The sequence below is a fragment of the Xenopus laevis genome, chromosome 1S (assembly GCF_017654675.1).
Source record: "Xenopus laevis strain J_2021 chromosome 1S, Xenopus_laevis_v10.1, whole genome shotgun sequence".
NCBI classification, from domain to species: Eukaryota; Metazoa; Chordata; class Amphibia; order Anura; family Pipidae; genus Xenopus; species Xenopus laevis.
Window position 1 is genome coordinate 29,326,103 of NC_054372.1, and position 22,964 is coordinate 29,349,066.

General features: G+C 39.9%; 1 protein-coding gene across 1 annotated transcript in view; it reads left to right on the plus strand.

Moving 5' to 3' along the window:
* kit.S (KIT proto-oncogene receptor tyrosine kinase S homeolog) overlaps positions 1–8,863 on the plus strand; it is a 39,096-nt gene extending 30,233 nt beyond the window's left edge. The window contains 8 exon segments of the mRNA NM_001085708.1: positions 183–333; positions 816–889; positions 1,581–1,708; positions 2,340–2,462; positions 3,452–3,563; positions 4,532–4,631; positions 4,757–4,862; positions 5,675–8,863. Coding sequence (NP_001079177.1) covers positions 183–333; positions 816–889; positions 1,581–1,708; positions 2,340–2,462; positions 3,452–3,563; positions 4,532–4,631; positions 4,757–4,862; positions 5,675–5,785 — 905 coding nt within the window. The 3' untranslated portion in view covers positions 5,786–8,863.
* The last annotated feature ends 14,101 nt before the right edge of the window (positions 8,864–22,964 follow it).

The window sequence follows — 22,964 nt, forward strand, 5'->3', positions numbered from 1 at the left end:
ATTTAATGGGGTGCCACTAATAGTATTTTCATCTTTAGCTGAACTCTCCAACGTGTCTCATAATTCATCAAACACTGAAAATGCTTCAGTTTTGAAAGCAATGCTAAACATTTGTTAATTAAGAAAGAAGCATTTTAGAGGATTAACTGTTCAGACCAATACATTGGCATTTTATTTTTCAGGACCGACGTTGGTCATTACCGAATACTGCTGTTATGGAGACCTTTTGAATTATCTGAGGAGAAAGCGGGATTCATTTATATGTCCGAAATTTGAAGAGAGCTCAGAAGCAGCACTTTACAAGAATCTCCTTAATACAAGAAATATGAGCTGGTAAGAAAATGATATATGGACAGCAGTTGTAGGAGGGCCAACTAAAAACCACCCTTGCTTAAAATATCCCTTGAGATCCAGTGTATTGTTCATGACTGAATTCTTCCTCTTGCTATCAGAATCAAATGCTTTTACCTTCTGTGGATAACATTTTGTAAGCTCCCTGACCTATGGCATTTTACAGTAAAATAACAGAGACCAAAAAGACCCAAGTAAGAAAAAAGAAAAAAAAAGCATTGTTACTTTAACCCTATTCATGCCAGAGGTGAACTTCAGTATGTTTTCCCTTAACAGTTCAAGCAATCCGCCCCCGCAATTAGATTTGCATCCTGTAACAGACAAATGTAAATGACAGCCAATGCGATATGTTTCCCTGCCAAATAAAACAATTCATATCCTTTTCTTTGTTTGTGGTTTTTATTATTTGTGGCACTGTAAACAGTGACAGTGTTTGGGATCTAATCCTTCCTCTTGTTCTGCAGTGCAGGAATGAGTGAATACATGGATATGAAGCCATCTTATGTTGTCCCCACGAAGACTGACAAAAGGAGATCTGGTAGGTTACGATTAAACAGACTGAAACAGATAACAATAAATATTAGCACAGATCACGGACTTAAAGCATATGGTTACACCTTATCTATTCGAAGTACAGGTATAAGATCCCTTATCCGGAAACCTGATATCAAGAAAGCTCCGAATTAAGGAATGACTGTCTCCCATAGACTCCATTTTATCCAAATAATCCACATTTTTAAAAATGATTTCTCTGCAATAATAAAACCGTAGCTTGTACTTGATCCCAACTAAGATATAATTAATCCTCATTGGAAGCAAAACCATCCTATTGGGTTTATTTAATGTTTAAATGAATTTCTAGTAGACATAAGGCTTGAAGACCCAAATTATGGAAAGATCCATTATCCAGAAAACCTCAAATCCGAGCATTCTGGATAACCGGTCCCATACCTGTATTATTATTACCATGTATTTATGTAAAATGTGCAGCAGAAAAGGTATATTTCAAGCTGATGGGTGTCATTAGTATTCCTTTACCCTTCACATAGAGATGAATCAGGGTTTGACTTTAAATTTGTCTAATATGAAGTACCTGGCATACCGTTCTTTTAAAGATAACAGCTGTATGTGGCTGGAGTCCATAGAAATGCCCATAAGTGTATGTTCATTAGGATAAAATGAAAGAATGACATTTGACATTTCTGTCATTAATATTTGGCATCTGATAGGTTCATTTGGGGATCACGACGTGTCTGTGTCAATTCCCGAAGAGGATGATTTAGCTTTGGATACAGATGATCTGATTCACTTTTCATATCAAGTTGCACAGGGGATGAATTTCCTCGCTTCTAAAAATGTGAGTTTTTGGCTTTGAGTTAAAAAAAAATCACATAGCTTTCATAAGTTCTCATAAGCAATAGTACATTAGTCTGTTTATTAACTGTTATGGCTGTGGCACATGGGGTGCTTTGCTGAAAACAGTGGCAGGCAAAACACTCCATACCTGCCTTTTATCACTGGGTATAATTTGGGATACACTGTGCCTTTAACACATTTGCCAGTGACAAGATACTCGGACCTCTGCTCAGAGTGTTTTTCATTGCTGTGTGCTTCAGGCACCACATTTACTATAGATTACAGTGGGAAGCAGGATAGGTTCAGTGGATCCATCCATGGTTTCAGCAGCAAAATGGTCCTCTGTGTCATTAGCCTAAGATAATATAAAAGATCTGTCTAGCAAAATATCATAAAGTACTGCTGATTCATATTGCCAAAGAGCAGTGAAAATAACTACCAAGTTTACCCTGCAGTTGAATAGACTGTTTTTGTCCTAGTGTATGCAGTTATTTCTTTTATTGCATAAGAAAACTATTCCTCCGTTATGGCTATGGAACGCTTTGGGTGGGCTCATTTATAAAAAGTAACTCGACTATTACAGGAAACTGAGCTGTTCTATTTCCAGTAAATAGAAATTATTTTCTTTATAGTGCATTCACAGAGACCTTGCTGCAAGAAACATCCTCCTCACTTACGGTCGGATAACAAAAATTTGTGACTTTGGACTTGCTCGAGACATCAAAAACGACTCAAATTATGTGGTGAAGGGAAATGTAAGTATGAGCAGGTGTAATTTCGTTAGTGATGCTAAGCACATTGAAATTGACTTATAGGTGCATTGGGAAGAGTTCAAATCTCATCAGCAGACTTTCTCTTGTAGGACAGATAATGGTTGGGTGATATAATGGGATGTTTCTTGGTAAAAAAAAAAATGACACCTATTAGTTGCATTTTTTTGTTTTCTATAATGGAAGTAGATGTAATGTTCATTGTCATGGAGAAAAAAAAGCCTATTGATTTTCCTTAACTTAATACCGATTAAAGTAGTAAAACTGGAACCCATGTGTTGAACAAAATAATGATCTCTGTGAAGTCATAATGTTGGCAAACACAATACTGGGCTTAACGCCTTGAAAGGAAGAATAATTGAATGTGTGTTTAATTTCTTATGTAAATATCCAGGAACCGTAGGGGAAAATGTTATGCCAGCACACACAGCAAAAAAAAAAAAAAAAGGCACATTTTAGGTCGACTTGTTACACGTTTCTCTTTGGATGGAAATAATTTTCTTTATGTTTTATTAAAAGTAATAGATACACTTTTCTTATTCAGAAAATGTATAGGACTCAGGAGATGGCTATAAACCCACAAAAGCAAACATGAAGTGTTCTGTGCCTTTTAGTTTATATGGCAGTGTGGGAAGTCTAAAATTTCATAGAGCTGTACCATGTACATTTATACAATATACTTCTTACACTAATACAAGAAATGTTCTTGTTCGTAGTTTCAATATGCTCTCTATTGTATGCCCTGGCACGATTAACAGCAAAATGTCTATTCAATAACAGTATCACATGCAACAGTTTGCACAACTATCATCAATCATAGGTTATTGTTTGTTTTAGTATTAGAATATTTTCCAAACAAACTGACCACTGAAACGTTTACTTGCCTGTGGTTAATAACGTCGGTTATGAATTTCTTACCTTTATTGCATTAAATTCCAGATTAGAATCTAAAAAATGTTCCTTGTTTTCCCTAGGCCCGACTTCCAGTGAAGTGGATGGCTCCTGAGAGCATATTTCATTGTGTCTATACATTTGAGAGTGATGTGTGGTCTTATGGAATCCTTCTCTATGAGATCTTTTCACTTGGTAAGTAATGCTAACAGACTAGCTAGCTATAAGCCAAGGTCAGACAGCACCTTATCCACAAGCTGTTGCTGAAATTAATTTATATATTTCCACAGTACATGATATTGAAAAAAGACACACTGGTAAACTGGATAGTGATCTGTTGACAGTCTGTTTTACTAGTATTTTCTTAGATTATTAAAGGGGACCTGTCACACTAAGAAATAACTCCAAATCATCTTTTATGATGTTAGTCAAGCAAAATAAACTTCATTTACAGTACATAAATTATTTCAAGCTTGTTTCTTTTAGTCTTAGAATTCACAATAACATCAAGCAGTCAAGCACCATTTTGTGGACACTGTTATTAAGATGGCCATTTTTACCTGTGTACTCACACAGACGCATGTAAGCGCCAAACGCAGGTTGGGACACAGCATGTTGCATTTCACCTGTGTTTGGTGCTTACATGCGTCTGTGTGAGTACAGCCCCCTTCAAAATAACTGACTGCATCTACTCCTGCGCTCCCTGGCGGCTGAATGGAAGAAAGCAAAATGCAGGGGATCACAGGTGAAAACGGCCGTGTGTAAGAGCCCTTAGATCTTGCCAAAATCTTGTTTATACACCAAAATGGGGCACCTGATGCCAACGCCTATGCACTGGCTGCAAAACTATATGTTGAGGAGGGAGGGGGATGTGGGGAGGGCAGAGATATTTAGTAAGTGCAGAATGGAAAGTGAAAGTAATTACCTGCCCCGCCTCTATGCCTAAGGTATGGAAGCAGGGCAGACAATATGGTTGACAGCTGAGAGTTTGAAACATGTTTATAATGGGTATGGATGTTTTAACTAAAAAAAAAATTTGTTGCATGTGTAATTTTAAAAGAACTTCAATTTTACAGCTTTTTATGTCTGGGTGACTGGTCCCCTTTAATATTCTAGTTAACTTAAATCTATCACTAACTTATCTTTTACTGTTTGGCTTACAGGGAGCAGCCCTTACCCTCGAATCCCAGTGGACTCTAAGTTCTACAAGATGATAATGGATGGCTACCGAATGATGAGCCCAGAATGTGCTCCTCTTGAAATGTAAGAAATGTGTTCATTTTGGTTTAGTAGGGGCTCTTTTTAGTATCAGCTGGATAAACAAAAGGCCACTTGCCTGATGCGCGCTACATGTACATATTTCTAATGCCAAACAAAACTTTCTACAGGTATGAAATAATGAGAAGTTGTTGGAATTCAGATCCATTAAAACGACCAACCTTCAAGCAAATCGTACAGATGGTGGAACAGCAGCTATCAGACAGCAAGGGAAATGTAAGTGGCTTTTTTTTATTATCTCTTTGGTCATGGAGAAAAGCATTAAATATTGAGACATAGTGGTTGTTATGGTTGCCATTAAGCTGTGCACTCATAACACCAGGAAACATCATGCAACAAAATGGGTAGTCTCATAATTCAATAGTTGCTAGTGCCAAAGTATATTATACACAGTTTTTATAAAATGCTCCCTACAAAAATGACTTTAGGGACGCAGCCCACACAAAATTAGGAGGAATATTGGTGGTAGGGTGTGTCATTAAAGTTTTTTGATGAAGAGAATGTTGCATGAAGCGGTTCTAACCCAATGTATTGGAAAGGTGCAATTCCTTCTTTATACTGAGCATTTTGTTAAGGCAGGGTCAGGGTATGCTAGTGACTTTTGAAGATGCATTGGCAAATCTGGATAAATATATCCAGATATAGTCCATGCCTGCTGTTTCCTCCTTTGATCGTCCATGACCATACCTGCTACAAATCTGGCCAAACATGGAGCTGTGTTGAATGATAATCATGTGATCATGTTGGATAGAGGATTATTTTGATGGCTTGCCAAAATGTGAAGTAAAGAGCAGCATAACTCTGGCTCCGCTTCACTTTTTGCTGTTCCTACCATACAGGAGGTCAGCCAAACATCTGAAACATCGCTGTCCATTCTCTGGGCTGATCAGTTTAACACTGTGCCTGGTTGGCCAATGCATGGGCACTGTAATTATTTTGGAGCTTTGTATGTTTGAATATCATATGTATAAAGATATTACTGTCACTTGGAGCAGAGATAATTTATAATATCTGTTTGTTTCCATCAGACCCCAATACCTTACCCTGTAAGTCACGTTCCACTGGACCATGCAGTAAGAATAAACTCCGTGGGGAGCAGCACCTCTTCTCAACCACTGTTGATGAACAGCGACGGCTGAATCTGTATAAGCAAGCTCTCATAGCAAGGGATATCACTTCACCTTAGACTGACTGCAGTTTTGCTGTGCAGCTTCTGACCATAAAATGACTAAAAATGTAATGGTCGTGGATCCCATTGCAGCACAAAGAGCCACCGTGTTCATTGAAAGAAAGAACTTTCACTGTTTGGTTATTATACTGAAATAATTGTTATTATACTGTTCTGGAGACACACAAACCCATGAAAATCCTTGGCCTGCTTCCATGACATAGGATTAGAAGATGCAGAGATGCAGATACAGTGAATATAATGTGCTTTATATGCTCTCATCTGAAAAGATTCGACTTTTGTTATATTTTGCTTTCTGTGCAATTCAATGTTTGGTCAACAAGGGCAAAGATACAGAAGAAGCTGTTTCTCTTCACTGGAGCCGATTATTTTGGACTCTATTTGGATAAAACCTTGTGAAATACTCTTATTATGGCAAGAACTGTAAATGTAGATGTTATGTCTGAGGCTTAATCCTACGTGGATATCTTGTTCTTTAGGCTCTGTTGTACAAGTAGATCTTGTATTTGAGGCCTTCAAACTGGGTTTTCTCTTTATACCAAGCTGCAGAACCTTTAATGTTCCTATCTGTATAGTTGGACTGGGAGATCCCATTTTTCCCATTGTTTCTTCACTTAAGTATTTATCATTTTCAAGCACTTGACATATACAATAAATAGTCTTGGTACTGCAGCAAGATCGTTTATAAATATTTTAGCTTTTATACCCCAGGTTTTCCAATGCTGCAGGAAATTTTGAGCAATGTCCATTCCTTCTTTGTAGACTTGCACATACCCAAATATTCACTTCCAAATACAGGTTACATAGGAATACAAAAAAGCTAATTGTTGCATTACGGGGTTTTTTGTGTGACCGTTTTCCTGAATGTAATTTTTTTTGTGTTGTAATTTGTGTTCTAGAAGAGTTGAGTAAGATCAGAGATTTCGATTCTGAAACCTACTTGGAGTTCAAAAGATTGTTCATTATGTTTTGACTATTTTCTTATTATTTGGTGGTTGTGATCTACACTGGTGAATGTTATTCAGAGCACCCACTGACCACCTTACTTTCACTGCTATGTATTGAATGTGTATCAGCCAATAGTAGTAGAGAATGCTGCTGCTTCATGAACATTCATTCTGAGGAGAGCATGGTGAAACCCAAATGGCTATAAACGACCAGGATTTAGATTTGGGTATTGTAAAAATGGCTTCCATTTGGTACACCTTCCCACCTCCAACCTAGGGTGAGTTATAACTAGATGTCGACCCTCCTATGTACACACAGAGTATTCATGGAAGATGCTGAAAAAGATACATATACAGTAAGGGGGTTATTTATCAAAAACCGAAAAGTTCTCACTATTTCCTGAAAACTACTCTGACCAAATCTGCAATGACTTTCCCCCTAGTTATCAGTAAACTTTCAAAAATTTTTCTGGTGCGGGAAAAAGTCACAATAAAATCGTTAAAAAAAATCCAAATCCCAGAATTTTTTCGGTTTTGAGCACAAAAACGACTTTTTTCGGAAACCCTGCCAGTTGTTAACAAGACATCTGACATTGACTTTTAAATGTTCTCGGCAGCTCTGAGTTGAAGTACTTTTTTTCCAACAGACATTTAACACCATCAGACTTTTAATATATATCCCTTAAAAATAAAGTTCATTTTTTTTCTCCGTAAATAATGCTATTTTCCCCGACTAGAAAAATTCTGAGCTTAATAAATAACCCCCTTTATTTCAGCGCTTTCATCAAGCTCCACCTATGTATCCTTGAGAAGTCTCCTTTTCCATTTAAAAGCCACAGCCAGCGTAGCTCAACACCAAGCACTCGCTAATAATGCACCTTAACACAAAAGTGGGTTCCTGCACCTAAAGGCGCTATTACTAAAATAGTTGCCACTGAGCTGATCATTGCATTGGACTATTGTATAGTTTCCCATGCAAATGGGTCCTCCTATTGCATAGTTCATGTTGGTACCTTCCGCTGTCAATGTAATGTAATGTTATATTCGCATGTGCAAAGCCACAACTAATGTCTGTGAATACTTACTACCAAGCATACTTAAAGGGGAAGGCATTTCCTTAGAACATATTTTTATAAAGTGCATTTTACCTGTATTAAATGGTACAGCGGATCTATTTTCTGTCCATGCTTTAGGCAGGCAACAAAGGACTACGGGGCAGCTGTATAAGTCTGTGTTACATAGGAAATCATACGACTGCCCAATGCACTGACGGAAAAACATTTTGGGAACTGCTTTTTAGGCTAACGCCACACGGGTTAGATAAAATGCTGGTATCAAACTTTTCTTTGCTGTCTGTCACTATCATATCTGCCTCGGGCAAACAATTATCATAAAACATATACAAGGCAAATAGGAGGGCCTTGTAGCATCAGCCTTAGTGTCCTTATAGCCATCTTGGAATGTATTATTCTTGAGCAGAAGTGGTATGTAGCCCTGCACCTGTTGCTGAACGGCAGCCCCCAGCAGGCTATAACCCACCTTGAGAGATGTTCTTAACCAACATCTCGGTTTTACATTTGCACTGGACTTGTCTTTGCTGTTGCGCCTTTTCTGTATTCCTGTTTAAATAAAAATAATTATATTTACCTCTTCACTGCATGGTTGGTTCCCACAGCAGCAATTGGGTAAAGTCCTAAAATCCACTGTATAATGTTTGTAATGTCATTGTTAAATAAACAATTTATGCACACACGGAGGTACTTTGGGTGCACTTTGTTGGACACTTTTTATTTTAATGCTTTCAAGATGTAATATATTTTTGTATATTTTTGTTACAATTCTACAGGTTTTTTTTTTTTTTTACTGTGACTGGATGTTAAGTCTTTTTGCCGTATTTGTTTTTTTGTTTTTGTAAATACTAAACATGTAGCAATAATTTGTTTGCAAAATCCCCAATGCCTCTCAGAAGTATTTTTCTATATATGTAAATATGTGTATTTTATGTTGCAAGTTTATGGCATCTTGCATTAGTTGTTTGGTTGTTGAAGCATTAAAAAAGGTAATAAAAACTTTGAATATGATGGTGTTGTGTTATATGTACAAAAAGTATTTATTCTTCATGGAATATTTGGATAGATGAACCAGCTGGGACCTTGACGTGGCCATACACAGGCCGACCCTACTGGTATTCAATGGATTTGTTTGGATTGTCGGATTATTTAATCTTACCAACCACAAAAGTGGCACAAATAGCACATGAAGTAGTTCCATGGGTCAAATAATAAGATCTAAGCAAAGTTAAGGGAGATATGTAGCTCCTGTCTGTACCTTATTTTCAGTTTGGTCTTTTTAAACTGCACTTTCAATATGGCCCATGTAAAATACTTTATTAGGCAATATAGTAGAAATTGCCTCGCTGAGTTTGGATGTGTAGCATCACCAAGGGCTAGTGGTTTGGATTGGCTAGATTGTCTACCATCCAATGCTGATACTTAGGGCCCGATTCATCAAGCTCGAGTGAAGGATTCGAAGTAAAAAAACTTCGAATTTCGAAGTGTTTTTTGGGCTACTTCGACCATCGAATGGGCTACTTCGACCTACGACTACGACTTCGAATAGAAGGATTCGAACTAAAAATCGTTCGACTATTCGACCATTCGATAGTCGAAGTACTGCCTCTTTAAAAAAAACTTCGACCCCCTACTTCGGCACCTAAAAGCTACCGAAGTCAATGTTAGCCTATGGGGAAGGTCCCCATAGGCTTGCCTAAGTTTTTTTTGATCGAAGGATATTCCTTCGATCGTTGGATTTAAATCCTTTGAATCGTTCGATTCGAAGGATTTAATCGTTCGATCGAAGGAATAATCGTTCGATCGTAGCATTTGCGCTAAATCCTTCGACTTCGATATTCGAAGTCGAAGGATTTTAGTTCCTAGTCGAATATCGAGGGTTAATTAACCCTCGATATTCGACCCTTGATGAATCGGCCCCTACGTGATCCCAAACCAGTGACTCATAAGGCACATGTTAAGCTGGCCATAGACTCAAAGATCCGCTCGTTTGGCGACATCGCCAAACGAGCGGATCTTTCCCCGATATGCCACTAAACTGCATGGCTATATCGGGGTAATTCGAACGATCGAATTACGATGCGCCACGCGGCTCCAGCGGGTCGGTCAGGTAAAAATCCAACCTTCCCGATCGATATCGTGGCCAGATATCGATCGGGAAGACCCGTCGGAAGCCCTCATACACGGGCAGATAAGCTGTCAAATCGGTCCAAACGACCGATATCGGCAGCTTTATCTGCCCGTGTATGGCCACCATTACTCGCCACTCAGATTTATGTTTAGGTTTGGTACGTTTTAGAGGCAAAGAGACACAGATTTACTCCAAACAGAGCTTCTTGTTGGCTACCTATTATAGATTCGATTAAAGGTTAAAGCCCTTATTTAGCATCACCAAGGAACTTTCTTCATGCTTGTGTGGCTCCCCAACAGTTTTACAATAGAGTGTGGCTCACAGGTAAAAAAGGTTGGGGGACCCCTGGTGTTTTGGGCATAATTGACAATTTCTGCTTGTTCTTTATGCTAAGATATGAGTGATGATTTGATCTGTGGTGCAGCCCAGGTTCCCACTTAATCCATCTGCACCAATAACTATGTGAAGCTGACCATTTCAGGAGGAGTATCCTATCTCTTAACAATTTGCCTTATTTTGTTTTCTCCACTTTTCTGTTCTTATTATGTGGTTTATGAACAGCAGCTAGGCATACAGACCCTCGTTTGCCTTGACCCAATTTTTTTTTGTTGTTGTTGAAGATTTTAAAGGAGTTTGCAAATCTGACAAACATTACAATGTGAATCCAAGGTGTTTGCAAGTTTATTAAGCTAGTATTAGGAGCCGGAAATATGGAGTGACTTTGCATTGTAACCCGTTGTTTATAATGCTTGCAGGTTACAATATACCATTTAAAAATCATTGTAATGGTGAGAGTAAAAGTATAAGAATGTGACCAGCCACATTGAATACTCAAAGCAAAAGCTGCTTATCAAGTGACTAATCTCTTTTGCCTTCCTGTCATGTGTTGGTGGGTTTTTTGGTTCCTTATTCTGCAACATGATGTGTGTATATGTATATGTGTGTATATATATATATATATTGTATATATATATATATATATATATATATTGTATATAGCGGAAACAAAAAAAAGAAGAGGAATATTCTGCTCAAAAAGCACATCTATGTAGATGGGTCCGTTATGCTCCTATAATTATTCCCATAAACATAGCACTATTTGTATCATCCTTTGGCCTTGTACCCTGGAATAATTAACATTTTACTAGTAAGAGTTTGTCACCATACACTCGATAAGGAGGAGAAAGGGGGCTCTTTATAGAGTAAATACATATTGGTAAAGTGTATGATGATGATCTGAACTGCCTTGTCCCCTTATCAGTACCTGAACTTTCCTCTCCAGTGTTTCTCTGTGTTTTGTGTTTAGCAGAGAAAAAAGAGCCACAAATCAAAATAAAAAAACCAGTAACCCTGTGTAGCCTTTCTCCGCTCTTGTTGTACAAGGTGATTTCACAACAGGAGCAAGAATTTTTTAAGCGCTCGACCCCTAACTAGACTGTGGTTTGTGGCATGGGAGTTATTTAGTATAATATGCTGAACAGAGAGCAAGACAAGGAATAACCACAAAAACAAGATAGTCTTCTAACCGTTTCTCTAACGACACACTTCAGCACGAGGTGTGGGCATCTTGTATTTAGCTATAAATGACCAAAACATTATCCTAGTTGTACTAGTAATATAGAAATATTACTTTGTTAGAATGCATTAAATCCACATTTAGCAACAGGAAAACATCCTGGAAGTCTTATCTACTTGCTGGTACAAAAATGAGTATTTATGCAAATTTTAGCTTTATTTGGGCAGAAATGTCATCCAAAATGTTTTTGGCATAATAGCATTCCATTAAAGTGATACTGATTCGTTACTATAAAAATTATGGGAACGTGTCAGTATAAAGTATGTGCTGCCCCCCCCCAACCCTGTGCACCTTTGCGCAGCTCACACTACTAACGAATTTTCTGTTTTCCTTTTGTGACGCTGGGCTGGGGGCGCAGTGATCCTTCCATAGGCTGAAGTCCTGTTTTGATTCGTAATCAGCCTATGGAAGGATCGCACCGCCCCAAGCCCAGTGTCACTGAAAGATCTTTAAAGGGATACTGTCATGGGAAAAAAAATTGTTTTCAAAACTCATCAGTTAATAGTGCTGCTCCAGCAGAATTCTGCACAGAAATCCATTTCTCAAAAGAGCAAACAGATTTTTTTATATTCAATTTTGAAATCTCACATGGGGCTAGATATTTTGTCAATTTCCCAGCTGCCCCATGTCATGTGACTTGTGCCTGCACTTTAGGAGAAAAATGCATTTGGCAGGCTGCTGTTTTTCCTTCTCAATATAACTGAATGTGTCTCCTGAGGAAGTGTCGTTCACTTAGTCACGAAACGCGTAGGTTTGTACAGCGCACCCACTGAGAATGTAACTCCACACTGTGTGTAATAATAAAGCCGGATTGATATTAAAACAGTGGTATTCCCTCCGTTGAATGGCCGGCGCTGCTAGCGAGGAATCATTTGCGCGAAGATTGGTGTATATGGGGCTAATACCCGAAGTCTCGCGATAGCTGCGACCAGGAAGGGATCGCTGAACGCCGAGGTGAGCTCCGCCATAACCGCTTCTCCAATCTAATAATTGTGTCTCAGTGGGACCTGGGTTTTTACTATTGAGTGTTGTTCTTAGATCTACCAGGCAGCTGTTATCTTGTGTTAGGGAGCTGTTATCTGGTTACCTTCCCATTGTTCTTTTGTTTGGCTGCTGGGGGGAAAAGGGAGGGGGTGATATCAGTCCAACTTGCAGTACAACAGTAAAGAGTGATTGAAGTTTATCAGAGCACAAGTCACATGACATGGGGCAGCTGGGAAATTGACAATATGTTTAGCCCCATGTCAGATTTCAAAATTGAATATTAAAAAATCTGTTTGCTCTTTTGAGAAATGGATTTCAGTGCAGAATTCTGCTGAAGCAGCACTATTAATGGATTCATTTTGAAATATTTTTTTTTCACATGACGGTATCCCTTTAAGCAGAGTCGGAAAATATTCCGGGTGCAGCATACTTTATACTGACACGTTCCTATGATTATTATAGTCAGTATCGCTTTAATGGGCTGAAAATAAAATGTTCTAAATGTGTAATGTATTTGCTGCAACATATACATGTCCATTAAATGTTATCATTTCCCGACATATGCAAATTAGGCAACACTAGCGCATCTTTGCTTTGATTGCCGAACTAATGTTAGCTAAAATTCGCCAGCGTTCCGCGCCCTGGACACAACTTCGCATTTTAGTGAGTTAGCGTTGTCCTAGCTAATTTACGCCTGGCGAAGTGCTGCGATGGCTGCGAATCCGTCGCTGGCGAATTTTTCACTGGTTAGGGTATTTGCCCCATAGACTTCATTTTAATCGAATAATACAGCTTTTTTAATATTTCCTTTTTCTTTGTTATATTAAAGCAGTAGATAATTGTATTACCAGAGCATAGCTAATTCCCTGCTTAATAGGGATTCCATGCTAACAGGGGTTGTATACTGGTAGTCTAATAATCTGCCCATTTTAAAACAAACGCTCTGTAAGTTTAGAATGTATTGTTATTGATACTTTTTATTACTTATCTTTTTATTCAGGCTCTCTGATATTCATATTCCTGTTTCTTCATAAAATCAATGAATGGTTGCTATGATCATTTAGACCCTAGCAACCAGATTGCAGAAATTGCAAACTGGAGAGCTGCTGAATAAAAAGCTAAATAACTCAAAACAAATAATAAAAAATGAAAACCGATTGCAAATTGTTTTAGAATAGCACTCTCTACATCAAACTAAAAGGCAACTGAAAGGTGAACAACTCCTTTAAAAGAGTTGGGATCGCCAGTAGTAGAACCGTATTGTGAGCAGGCTGTACTATGCGACTGCCAGGCGGATCCTGTGAGTATTATCTTAGCATGGATCCGGTACTGTTTTAAGACAGCGAACAATTTGTGTTTTTGTCATTCAAAAACTGAGCAAGTGAAGGAGCTGGCGCTGTGAAGGGAGAGATCACTAAGTTCCTGCCAAGCTATCGGATATTTTCCTGGAACCTTAAGTGAAGCTATCCAAAGCTGCATTGGAATAAAAAAAGGGAGACTCTAAGTGAGGTGTTCAGTTTTATTATAGGAAGCGCATACATTTTTGAATTTTTATCTCTCTTTTAGGGGTGGAATCCCTTTTGTGTGATTGCGCATCCGCTTGCTTAATATTTGCGCAAGGTGTAATTAAATACTTTTATAAGAAACTAGACATTAAGCCCGTTAAATTAACGGGCGCTAGAACATATGTAGTCAAACATTCGCCAGAGACGGTCCGTGGGGCACATGCGCAGTAGCGCAATCCCACGGACACGGGGACTGGACGCAGAGACACTTCAACTTTATTATATAGGATGATCTCTGCCTTGCAAATAATTGTGAGTGCACACTCCATGCCCAGGCTTTACCTGCCTCTCACCTGCATTGGTTGAAACTCAAACTCATTTATTTGCTACACTATTTTAATTTGAGGTTGGTTGACAAAATAGCATATGCACTTTACTTAAATAAACTTCTAGGTATAGGAAGATCATGCGTTTCTCCCCTTCATGACCCATGAACTTGTAATTGGTTGAAGCATCCAATGTCTGAACTAAGGTCAGTAAGTAAATGAGCAGGGAGCCCTGTTTGCTGCTTGCTATATGGTTAGTAGAAAGTACAAGGGCCGATGCAGAGCTCGCTCAACCAGAGCAAGGACATGTGCAGTTTAATACTTTTACCCCGAAGTACACATCTGTGACAAAACACGTGCAAAAAAATTAGACAGGTGTATAAAGCCACGTTTGCAGAACAACAGGAACAGACCAATGAGTTGGAACATGACCAAAAAAATGTAAGAGGATGTTAAACGACACTATTATATAATACATTCCAACTTGGAATAACTTACTTAAACTGTCACTCACCATTTCCTTCATTTACTACTTATGTGGCTGCCAGAACTATAAAATTGCACTGCAATTCCAGTAAAATAACTACAGAATAGCCTCTGGTGGTTTCTTTCTTTTTCCAAATTAAAGCAGATCTTCCTTTAATCATTGCCTGAAATATGGCAAATCTTCCCGCAGCTGCATGTGATGATCATGTGTTCGGGCTGCACGAGGCCCGTTTATAAACGGTCATAGACATTTATTTATAGTGGTCGTATAAATTTATCCTTCCCACAAATTCCTTTTGAACTTTTTAGAATAATTGAATGCATTGAAAATAGGCCACTTGCTGATGGTTTAATTCAGGAAATCTCTAAATAATGTGTATGTATACCTGCTTGTAATTGGCTTTAGGAATAATCTGTAAGCTCTCTGGGGTAAATTCACCAACCTCCGAAAATTAGCTGGCTTCGCTCACATCGCAACACTTTGCCAGGTGTAGATTCGCCAGGACAACGCTAATTCACTAAAATCCGAAGCTGCGTCCAGGGCGCCGAATGCTGGTGAAGTTGCGCTACCGTTACTGCGGCAAACTAAGTGAAGTTGCGCTAGCGTTGCCTAATTTGCATACGGTGGGAAGTTAAAGTTAAATGGACGTATATGTTGCAGTAAATACATTATATTACACAAGCCCAGGGAACCTTAATAAAATAAAATATAATGCCCTACACATGAGCCCAGTGTATAGTTTATGTGTCATATGTTAGGAAAAGTAGGGGGGAAACTGGGTACCCCAGAAAAAATTTACAATCTTTTGCAGCCTGTCATCCTGAAAAATGAAGTCGCCAGCGTTTTTTGAAAAAAAAATTTCAACTATTTGTTGAGGAACTGCCATCTACTCTATTGCACTTCGCCTGGTCTGAGGTGGAGAAGGCAAGTGTGGTGCAAGAGGTAACGTTCAGTAAAATCTGCATCTTAGTGAATTTGCGTAGTTACGTCCATTCGCCAGAGCGCAAATTCGTCAGGCGTTAGGGAACGAAGTACCGCTACAGTGTATCTCCTTCGCTAGCGAAATTACGCCAGTGACCGTTAGTAAATCTGCGAAGTACCGAAATTACGTCACGCTGGCGAATTTTCGCTAGCGTTAGTCACTTCGCCCTTTAGTAAATCTGCCCCTGTGTTTCCAACAAATTAACTCATCAGGAGCAGAGCTTGAGAGGCAAAAACCACTCACTTTGTATAAATAAAGTGAGGTGCAGGTACACAAAAGGCATCCAAAAATTGGCTCCATATATAAACACTATAACATAAATCAAAAAATAAAAGTATGTTCATTAAATCGAAAGTATAAAGTACATAATGAAAAAGAACCCTATACATTTTGACCCCTACAGGGTCTTCATTAGAGGCCTCTTTTAGTATTTTTTTGCCGCTGCTGAAGGAGGACGTAGGGTTCTTTTTCATTGTGTTTTTTAAATTATGTGCTTTATACTTTTGATTTAAGGGAGGAACTACACGATGCATTGGTGTCGACATGTCACCATGCAATGAAACGAATGCGACGTGTCGGATGTTGTGAAGAAACAGGAAGTGAAGGAGAATCGCATGTAAGAACTACATTTATCTGACTGTCAAATGAAAACGCAGCGCACTTCATCAAACGCAGCGACGTGTCGGCACCAAATGCATTGTGGAGTCCCTCCCTAATAAGCATACTTATACTCATGATCTATGAGTGTGTTATGATGTTATGATTTTAACAGCGTGACGTCATTTCGGAACTTCGCGATTTACCAACAGGTGCTGGCGTAACTTCACTATCGAAGGAGATAGACTCTAGCGGTACTTCACACCCTAACGTCAGGAGAAGTTGCTCTCTGGCGAACGAACGTAACTACACTAATTTACTAAGATTGAGATTTTAATGAACGTTACCTCTTGCGCCAGACTTGCCTTCGCCACCTCAGACCAGGCGAAGTGCAATAGAGTAGATAGGACTTGGTCAAAAAAAAGTTTACATTTTTTTGAAGTTCCAAAAAACGCTGGTGTCTTTTACTTTTTAGGGCTAGTCCACACGAGGAGATTCGGGGAGATTTTGTCGCCTGTCGACTAATCGCCTTGTCTTTTGAGCGACTATCTCCCCAAACTGCCTAATCGTTTTTTCCCCAAAGGCCACAATGAAAAGTCGCCTGCGCTAATGCACACGCGGCGATGCGTTTTCAAGAGTCGACCAAAGTTGCCTCAGTGAGAACACACGCCAGGCGACAAAATCTCCCCGAATCTCCTCGTGTGGCCTTACCCTTACAGTGTGATATGCTGCAAAGATTGTAATTTTTTTTTTGGGGGTTAACCCGGCTTCCCCCCTACATTTGATAACATATGGAACATAAACTATGCAGTGTAAGGCAATATAACAACTCTATTTTCTTTTATTAAGGTTTGTAGGTTAGTAAATTTTTCCCCATTGTGGTCAGTTGGTGTATAGAGACAGCTGGGAGTCAGGGCATTCTAGCAAGCAAACCTCAAGGTCAGTGGTTCCTAAACTTGGGAACTGACCACCTGGGGGGAGTGCTTAGATTAGGGCAGGGAGGCTCAGCCTGAAGACCAGTTAGTGAAAGATCAGATCAGAATGCCTATTTGTTGTCCTATGTACACCTGAAAGTCCAGCTTGAAGGTAAACTAGGGTGAGGTGTGGGGTGAAACCAGATGTGATGTTCTAGAGTTGGGGAGTAACACAAACATGAAAAAGTCCATTGGGATGCCAAATAAGAGCTGTGATGCCTATTTGGTAGCCCCTATGTGGACTGGCAGCCTACAGGAGGCTCTGCTTGCCACTATACTTAATTTTATTCAATTAAAACTTGCTTTCAAGCCTGGAATTCAAAAATAAGCACCTGCTTTGAGGTTGCTCATGAGCTACTGGTTGGGGACCACTGATCTAGATAATTAACCATATCTGGAAATTTATTATGAGCTAAGGAGGGCCCTTGGACCTTCAAAGAGGTATTCAACTGAAAAAGCTTTGCAACAACTGCTGTGGGATATTCCAGGTAGACCTTTCAATCACAGGCTGTCATAGTGTAACTAAGTTGAGTGTTTCCTTTCTCATCTGACACTTGTTTGTCTTACTGCCATCATATGGGGGCCCTGCTGGAGTTATCAGATAATCTGCCCTCAAAAATAAATAATTTCCTTATATAATAGGATAGTTATTTACTGTTACTTGTGTACTGCCTCCCATTTACTGTAAAAATAATTTAGGAAATAGAGACATTTCTATTGCTTTCATGCAAATGCCTATAAAGTGTATCTAGGCCCCCGGTGATGTGCCGAGTCTGATAGTTATTGCTCCTAAGTGGGTTCATACAGTTGCTGACAGCTATCAATAATTAAGGCTTGTTTTATCTGCCAACAATGTTCTCCCCAGCCTCCTCTCTACCAGCAGATCTCCATTTGTATAAACGTTTGTTTGGCTGCACAGTTTCAAAAGCAATTATCGCATTATATGCATGATCTAATCATCAATAATGAATCTATTTTTCAGTTAAGAAAAGATTCATTGGTTGACATTTTACTCTGGCAAGCTCTGGCCATATACCCCTGTGTAACGTGGTAAAAATAAATGTGGAATTGTTTTTTTTATAGGTTTTTGCACTATATAATTAAATCATGTTTGGGACTAATGGAGGGTAACCTGAAGGATATAGCCAGAATTAGTAAGTGCATTTTAATTGCATGCATGAACCCAGGATAAACTATTGGCACACTTTAATTAAAAGTATTTTGCTACTTTTCTTTGTAAGGGCTCTTACACACGTCAGTTTTTGCCTACGCTCCCCTGCATTGCGCTTTCTTCTGTTCAACCGCAGGGGTGCACAGGAGTAGACGCACTTAATTATTTTGAAGGTATGCGCCGAACGCAGGTGAAATGCAACATGCTGTGTCCCAACCTGTGTTTGGCACTTACATGCAGGGCCAGATTTACATAGTGGGCGGCCCTAGGCCCACTGCTGTTCGTCGCCCCTGTCCCCTCCAGGGGGACAGGAGCAATGGGGATTGGCACACAGGAAATTTAAAAAATGATTATATCTTCAGTGCATCCCCAGTGTTTCTGAACCAATGTGGGTGTGGTTGAGCAACATGCCGCCCCCCTAAAATCCTGCTGCCCTAGGCCCGGGCCTAGGTGGCCTTTCCACAAATCCGGGCCTGCTTGCATGCATCTGTGTGAGTACAGTCCCCTTCAAAATAATTGACTGTGTCTACTCCTGCGCTGCCCTGTGGCTGAACGGAAGAAAGCGCAACGCAGGGGAGCGCAGGCAAAAACGGCCGAGTGTAAGAGCCCTAATGGTGAAAATTATTTACTCATTGTTTCTAAAGCATATGTATTGCTGAAAACAACAACAAAAATATAACTTCTGCACATACATATGAATATAATAGGCTGATCTCCTTTGTGTTTGCTTCAAAAGTCTATGGGACTCCGAGTTACAGGGAGCAAAGTTTAATTTTGGGCCCCACAAGGCACAATTCTGCCACATTTCCAGCGTAATTGCAGCCATGAGGTAGGGATGCGTCTGACAAAATTGTGGGTAATGCACTAAGACGTGTGCAGATGTGTGTGCTCTTTAATGTAAATCAAATGCAAATTATCTGTGTCTAAATGAAATTTGCACTCAATGTTTTATGTCATTAGTCGCTGTGTCAATTGAAACAGGCCATTGGCTGAACCCTGGAGCTACCATTCCAGGTTCCCCTGCATCAATAGGCAAACTTAAGGCCCCCATACATGGGCCAATAAAAGCTGCTGACAGACGGGCGTCCTCGCTCGATATCTGTCCGAAAGTCAGGCAGATTCTGATCGGGCAGGGTAAAAAATCCCGTCAGATCGCGGCCGCATCTGTACGTTGAAGCGGTCCATCGATCCGGCTGCCCATATTACTTACATTCTGATCCGATCGTCAGGCCCTAGGGCCCACGATTGGATCAGCCCGATATCGCCCAACTCAATGTGGGCATATCGGGGAGAGATCTGCTCGTTTGGCGAAATCGCCAAATGAGCAGATCTCCCTTAGTATGGCCGCCTTTACATACATTTTTCATAAGAAACAGGAACTCAGCACAACTATATGGAGGTGCAAGTATTTTGTTTTAAGTAACAACTGCAGCAATCTTTTCCTGACCACAACTGCAATAAATTACCTTTAATACCCATAACCCATTCTGTCTACAAATCAAGCTAGAAGATTTATATAATGGAATTATAAACACTTCATTTCTTTTTTATTATTTGTGTTTTTTTTTTTAAATGTTGACTTTTGTTTAGCAGTTCTCCAGTTTGGTATTCCAGGAGCTATCTGGTACAAATTATCCTAGCAACCAGCCCGTGGTTTGAATGAAATACTCTGCACGTTTTACAAATAAAACAATATACAAAGTGGTAAGCTTTTGCAATTAAATGGTCAGAAAGACTGGGATATAACAGTGTCGGACTGTGATGCCAGGGGCCCACCAGAAAACCTTAGACCGTGGGCCCACTTTCCAAACTATTACTCCTCCTCTACTCACTCAGCCTCTTTATTCTCCTAGTCTTTTTTATCTACTTACTATATTCTTCCATTATTAGACAGGGCCGCCAGCAGGGGGGCACAGGGGGTACTGCTGTACCGGGCCTAAATGGGGCCTGGCTCTGCTGCACTTTTCGAAATAGTCGGACCCCCCTTGACAGCGCTGATGCCGTGCCGCCTCTCCTGAAGTGCCGAACAGCCGGAGTCCCAAAGCTGCGAAAAGACCCGAAGTCACGAAAACGGATGAAATTGAACAGCCGAAATTAAAGCCCTGAATCAGCGAAAAGACCCAAAGTCACAAAAACAGCAGAAATTTAAATCCTGAAGCTGCGAAAAGACCCAAAGTCACAAAAATAGCCAAAATTGAACAGCCTTTTCGAAATTAAAGTGCTGAAGCGGCGTAAAGACCCAAAGTCACAAAAACAGCCGAAGTTGAAGTCCTGAAGCGGCGAAAAGACCCGAAGTCAAGAAAACAGCCGAAATTAAATCGGCGAAAAGACCCAAAGTCACGAAAACAGCCGAAATTGATGCCCTGAATCGGGGAAAAGACCCAAAGTCACTAAAGGAGGCGAAGTTGAAGTCCTGAAGCCACGAGTTCAATTCTACTGAGCACCAATGTGTGTTTTTTATTTTTTTAATCCCCTGGCCACAAATATTATTTTAATAATCTATAGGCACCTGCCACCAATGTTCTCTGGGGCCCCAATTGTTTTTTAACTTGTAAGGGGGGCCCTGGCGCCAATTTTTTTTTTTTTAACTTATAAGGGAGCCCTGACCATCAATAGCTTTTTATAACTTGTGTGTGTGGAGGGGGGGTTACCATTTTTAGTGCTTATGTCTGTGTGGTCTTTTAACTGTGGTGTGGGCGGGATCTGGGGTGGTGCTTGGGGGCTGGGGTGGGCGGGGGATTTCTAATGGCGGCCCTGGCCCGAGATCCACTACATGTTGGACTGGTCTATATCTGGTAACAAGAATTTTGAAATCAACCAAATAGGATTTTGGCACCAATATGTATTCATGCGGCTCAGTTACCATCAAGGACAGGGTACTGTTTTATTATCACAGAGAAAAAGGAAATCATTTTAAAAATTAATAATTTTTTTGCCACTGCATATTATGAATGTGGGTCTGCAATTATCCTGGATTACTCTGGTTTTCCCTGGCCTGGCCTGACCCTTCTAGTAGTCACGAACACTTAGTTAATGCATTAAGTGAGACAGGAGACAAGCAATAATCTTATAATTATCTTCTGTAAATGTGTCTGAGCCCATGTTTTTACCAGACACTAATGATTTAATTGTAGTTAAAATTTTGTTGCAGCGTTGCTAGTATGGTTTTAAAGCGAAGATGATAATCCAGTGGATACACGGGAGGACCCATCTCTGATGGCCTAAAAACAGTTGATGGGTTTCTGACCTGGTGGAAATTTTGTGTGAAATTTGAGAGTGATGATTGCTCCCCATGGGGTGCATTTTGGCAAACTCACCCTCTCACCTACAGAAGCCTGCAAGTACTACATCCATATTCCGATGTAGCCCTCGTGAGAATTTTCAAACCTACATAAAAGATATCTGGCCAGTACTTGGCCACATATTGGTCCCTTCAGTGGGTTCCATGTATAGGACAATAAACCGCTGACTCAGTTTTGAGGGACCAAGTTGGCTACTTTTATTGGCCCATGTATGACCCTGGGTGTATTAACCCTGACACTACCATTTTTTACTCTTTATTTTTTACCTGTCCTCTTAGTACACCCCTGTGTGACTCCCATAGAGCCTCAATGGCTTAGGCTCAGGGATAGAGAGATCCTTGGGTGTGAGACCACTGTGAGATCCACCTAGAATGGGAATTGTGAACACTAAACCTGACAATCTGAGTATGTACTGGATGATTATTATGGGAAGCCTGTGCATGTTTGATTTGTAACATCAAGTCAGCACCCACTATGTTCTTGTGTATCATCTGTCAATATATAATTGCATCTGTTTTTAAAAGAACCAATGGCACTCAAATTATTTGAAGTACTTTTATTATGGTTGGAGATACAGTTTAGTCAACCTTTCCTCCAGTAGTTAAGCGAGGGCCGATCTCCATGAGTCTTATGTACTAAGTGCCCTACCAGGAGTTGTCAGGGAGCCTCTTGTTCCAGGCTGCCAATAATCATGGGATCTGTTACTACTATAGTTAAGCCTCTATACTGTATATCATAGCTAATGTAGAGTACTGATGGCTTAAGAACCCCAGTAAAGGGGGGTATGTTCACTGTAACACTTGTGCAGCAGCAGATGCCTTATGTTTAGTGGTTTATTCATGCAAGAACTGAACCACAGAGATCACTAACAATATAAGGTTTCTTGATCTGCATCTCCATCTACCTCTTCTCTGCTATACAGAGGGCTTCCCTACATAAATGCTGACAAAATCAGTTGTGTTTTAAGAGACTATAGAACCACGATGGTTGCAGTAATAATATGATATGTGAGATACAAACCTATCAAACCTTAGTTTGAAAACAGATTTGGGGGCAGATTTACTAAAGGGCGAAGTG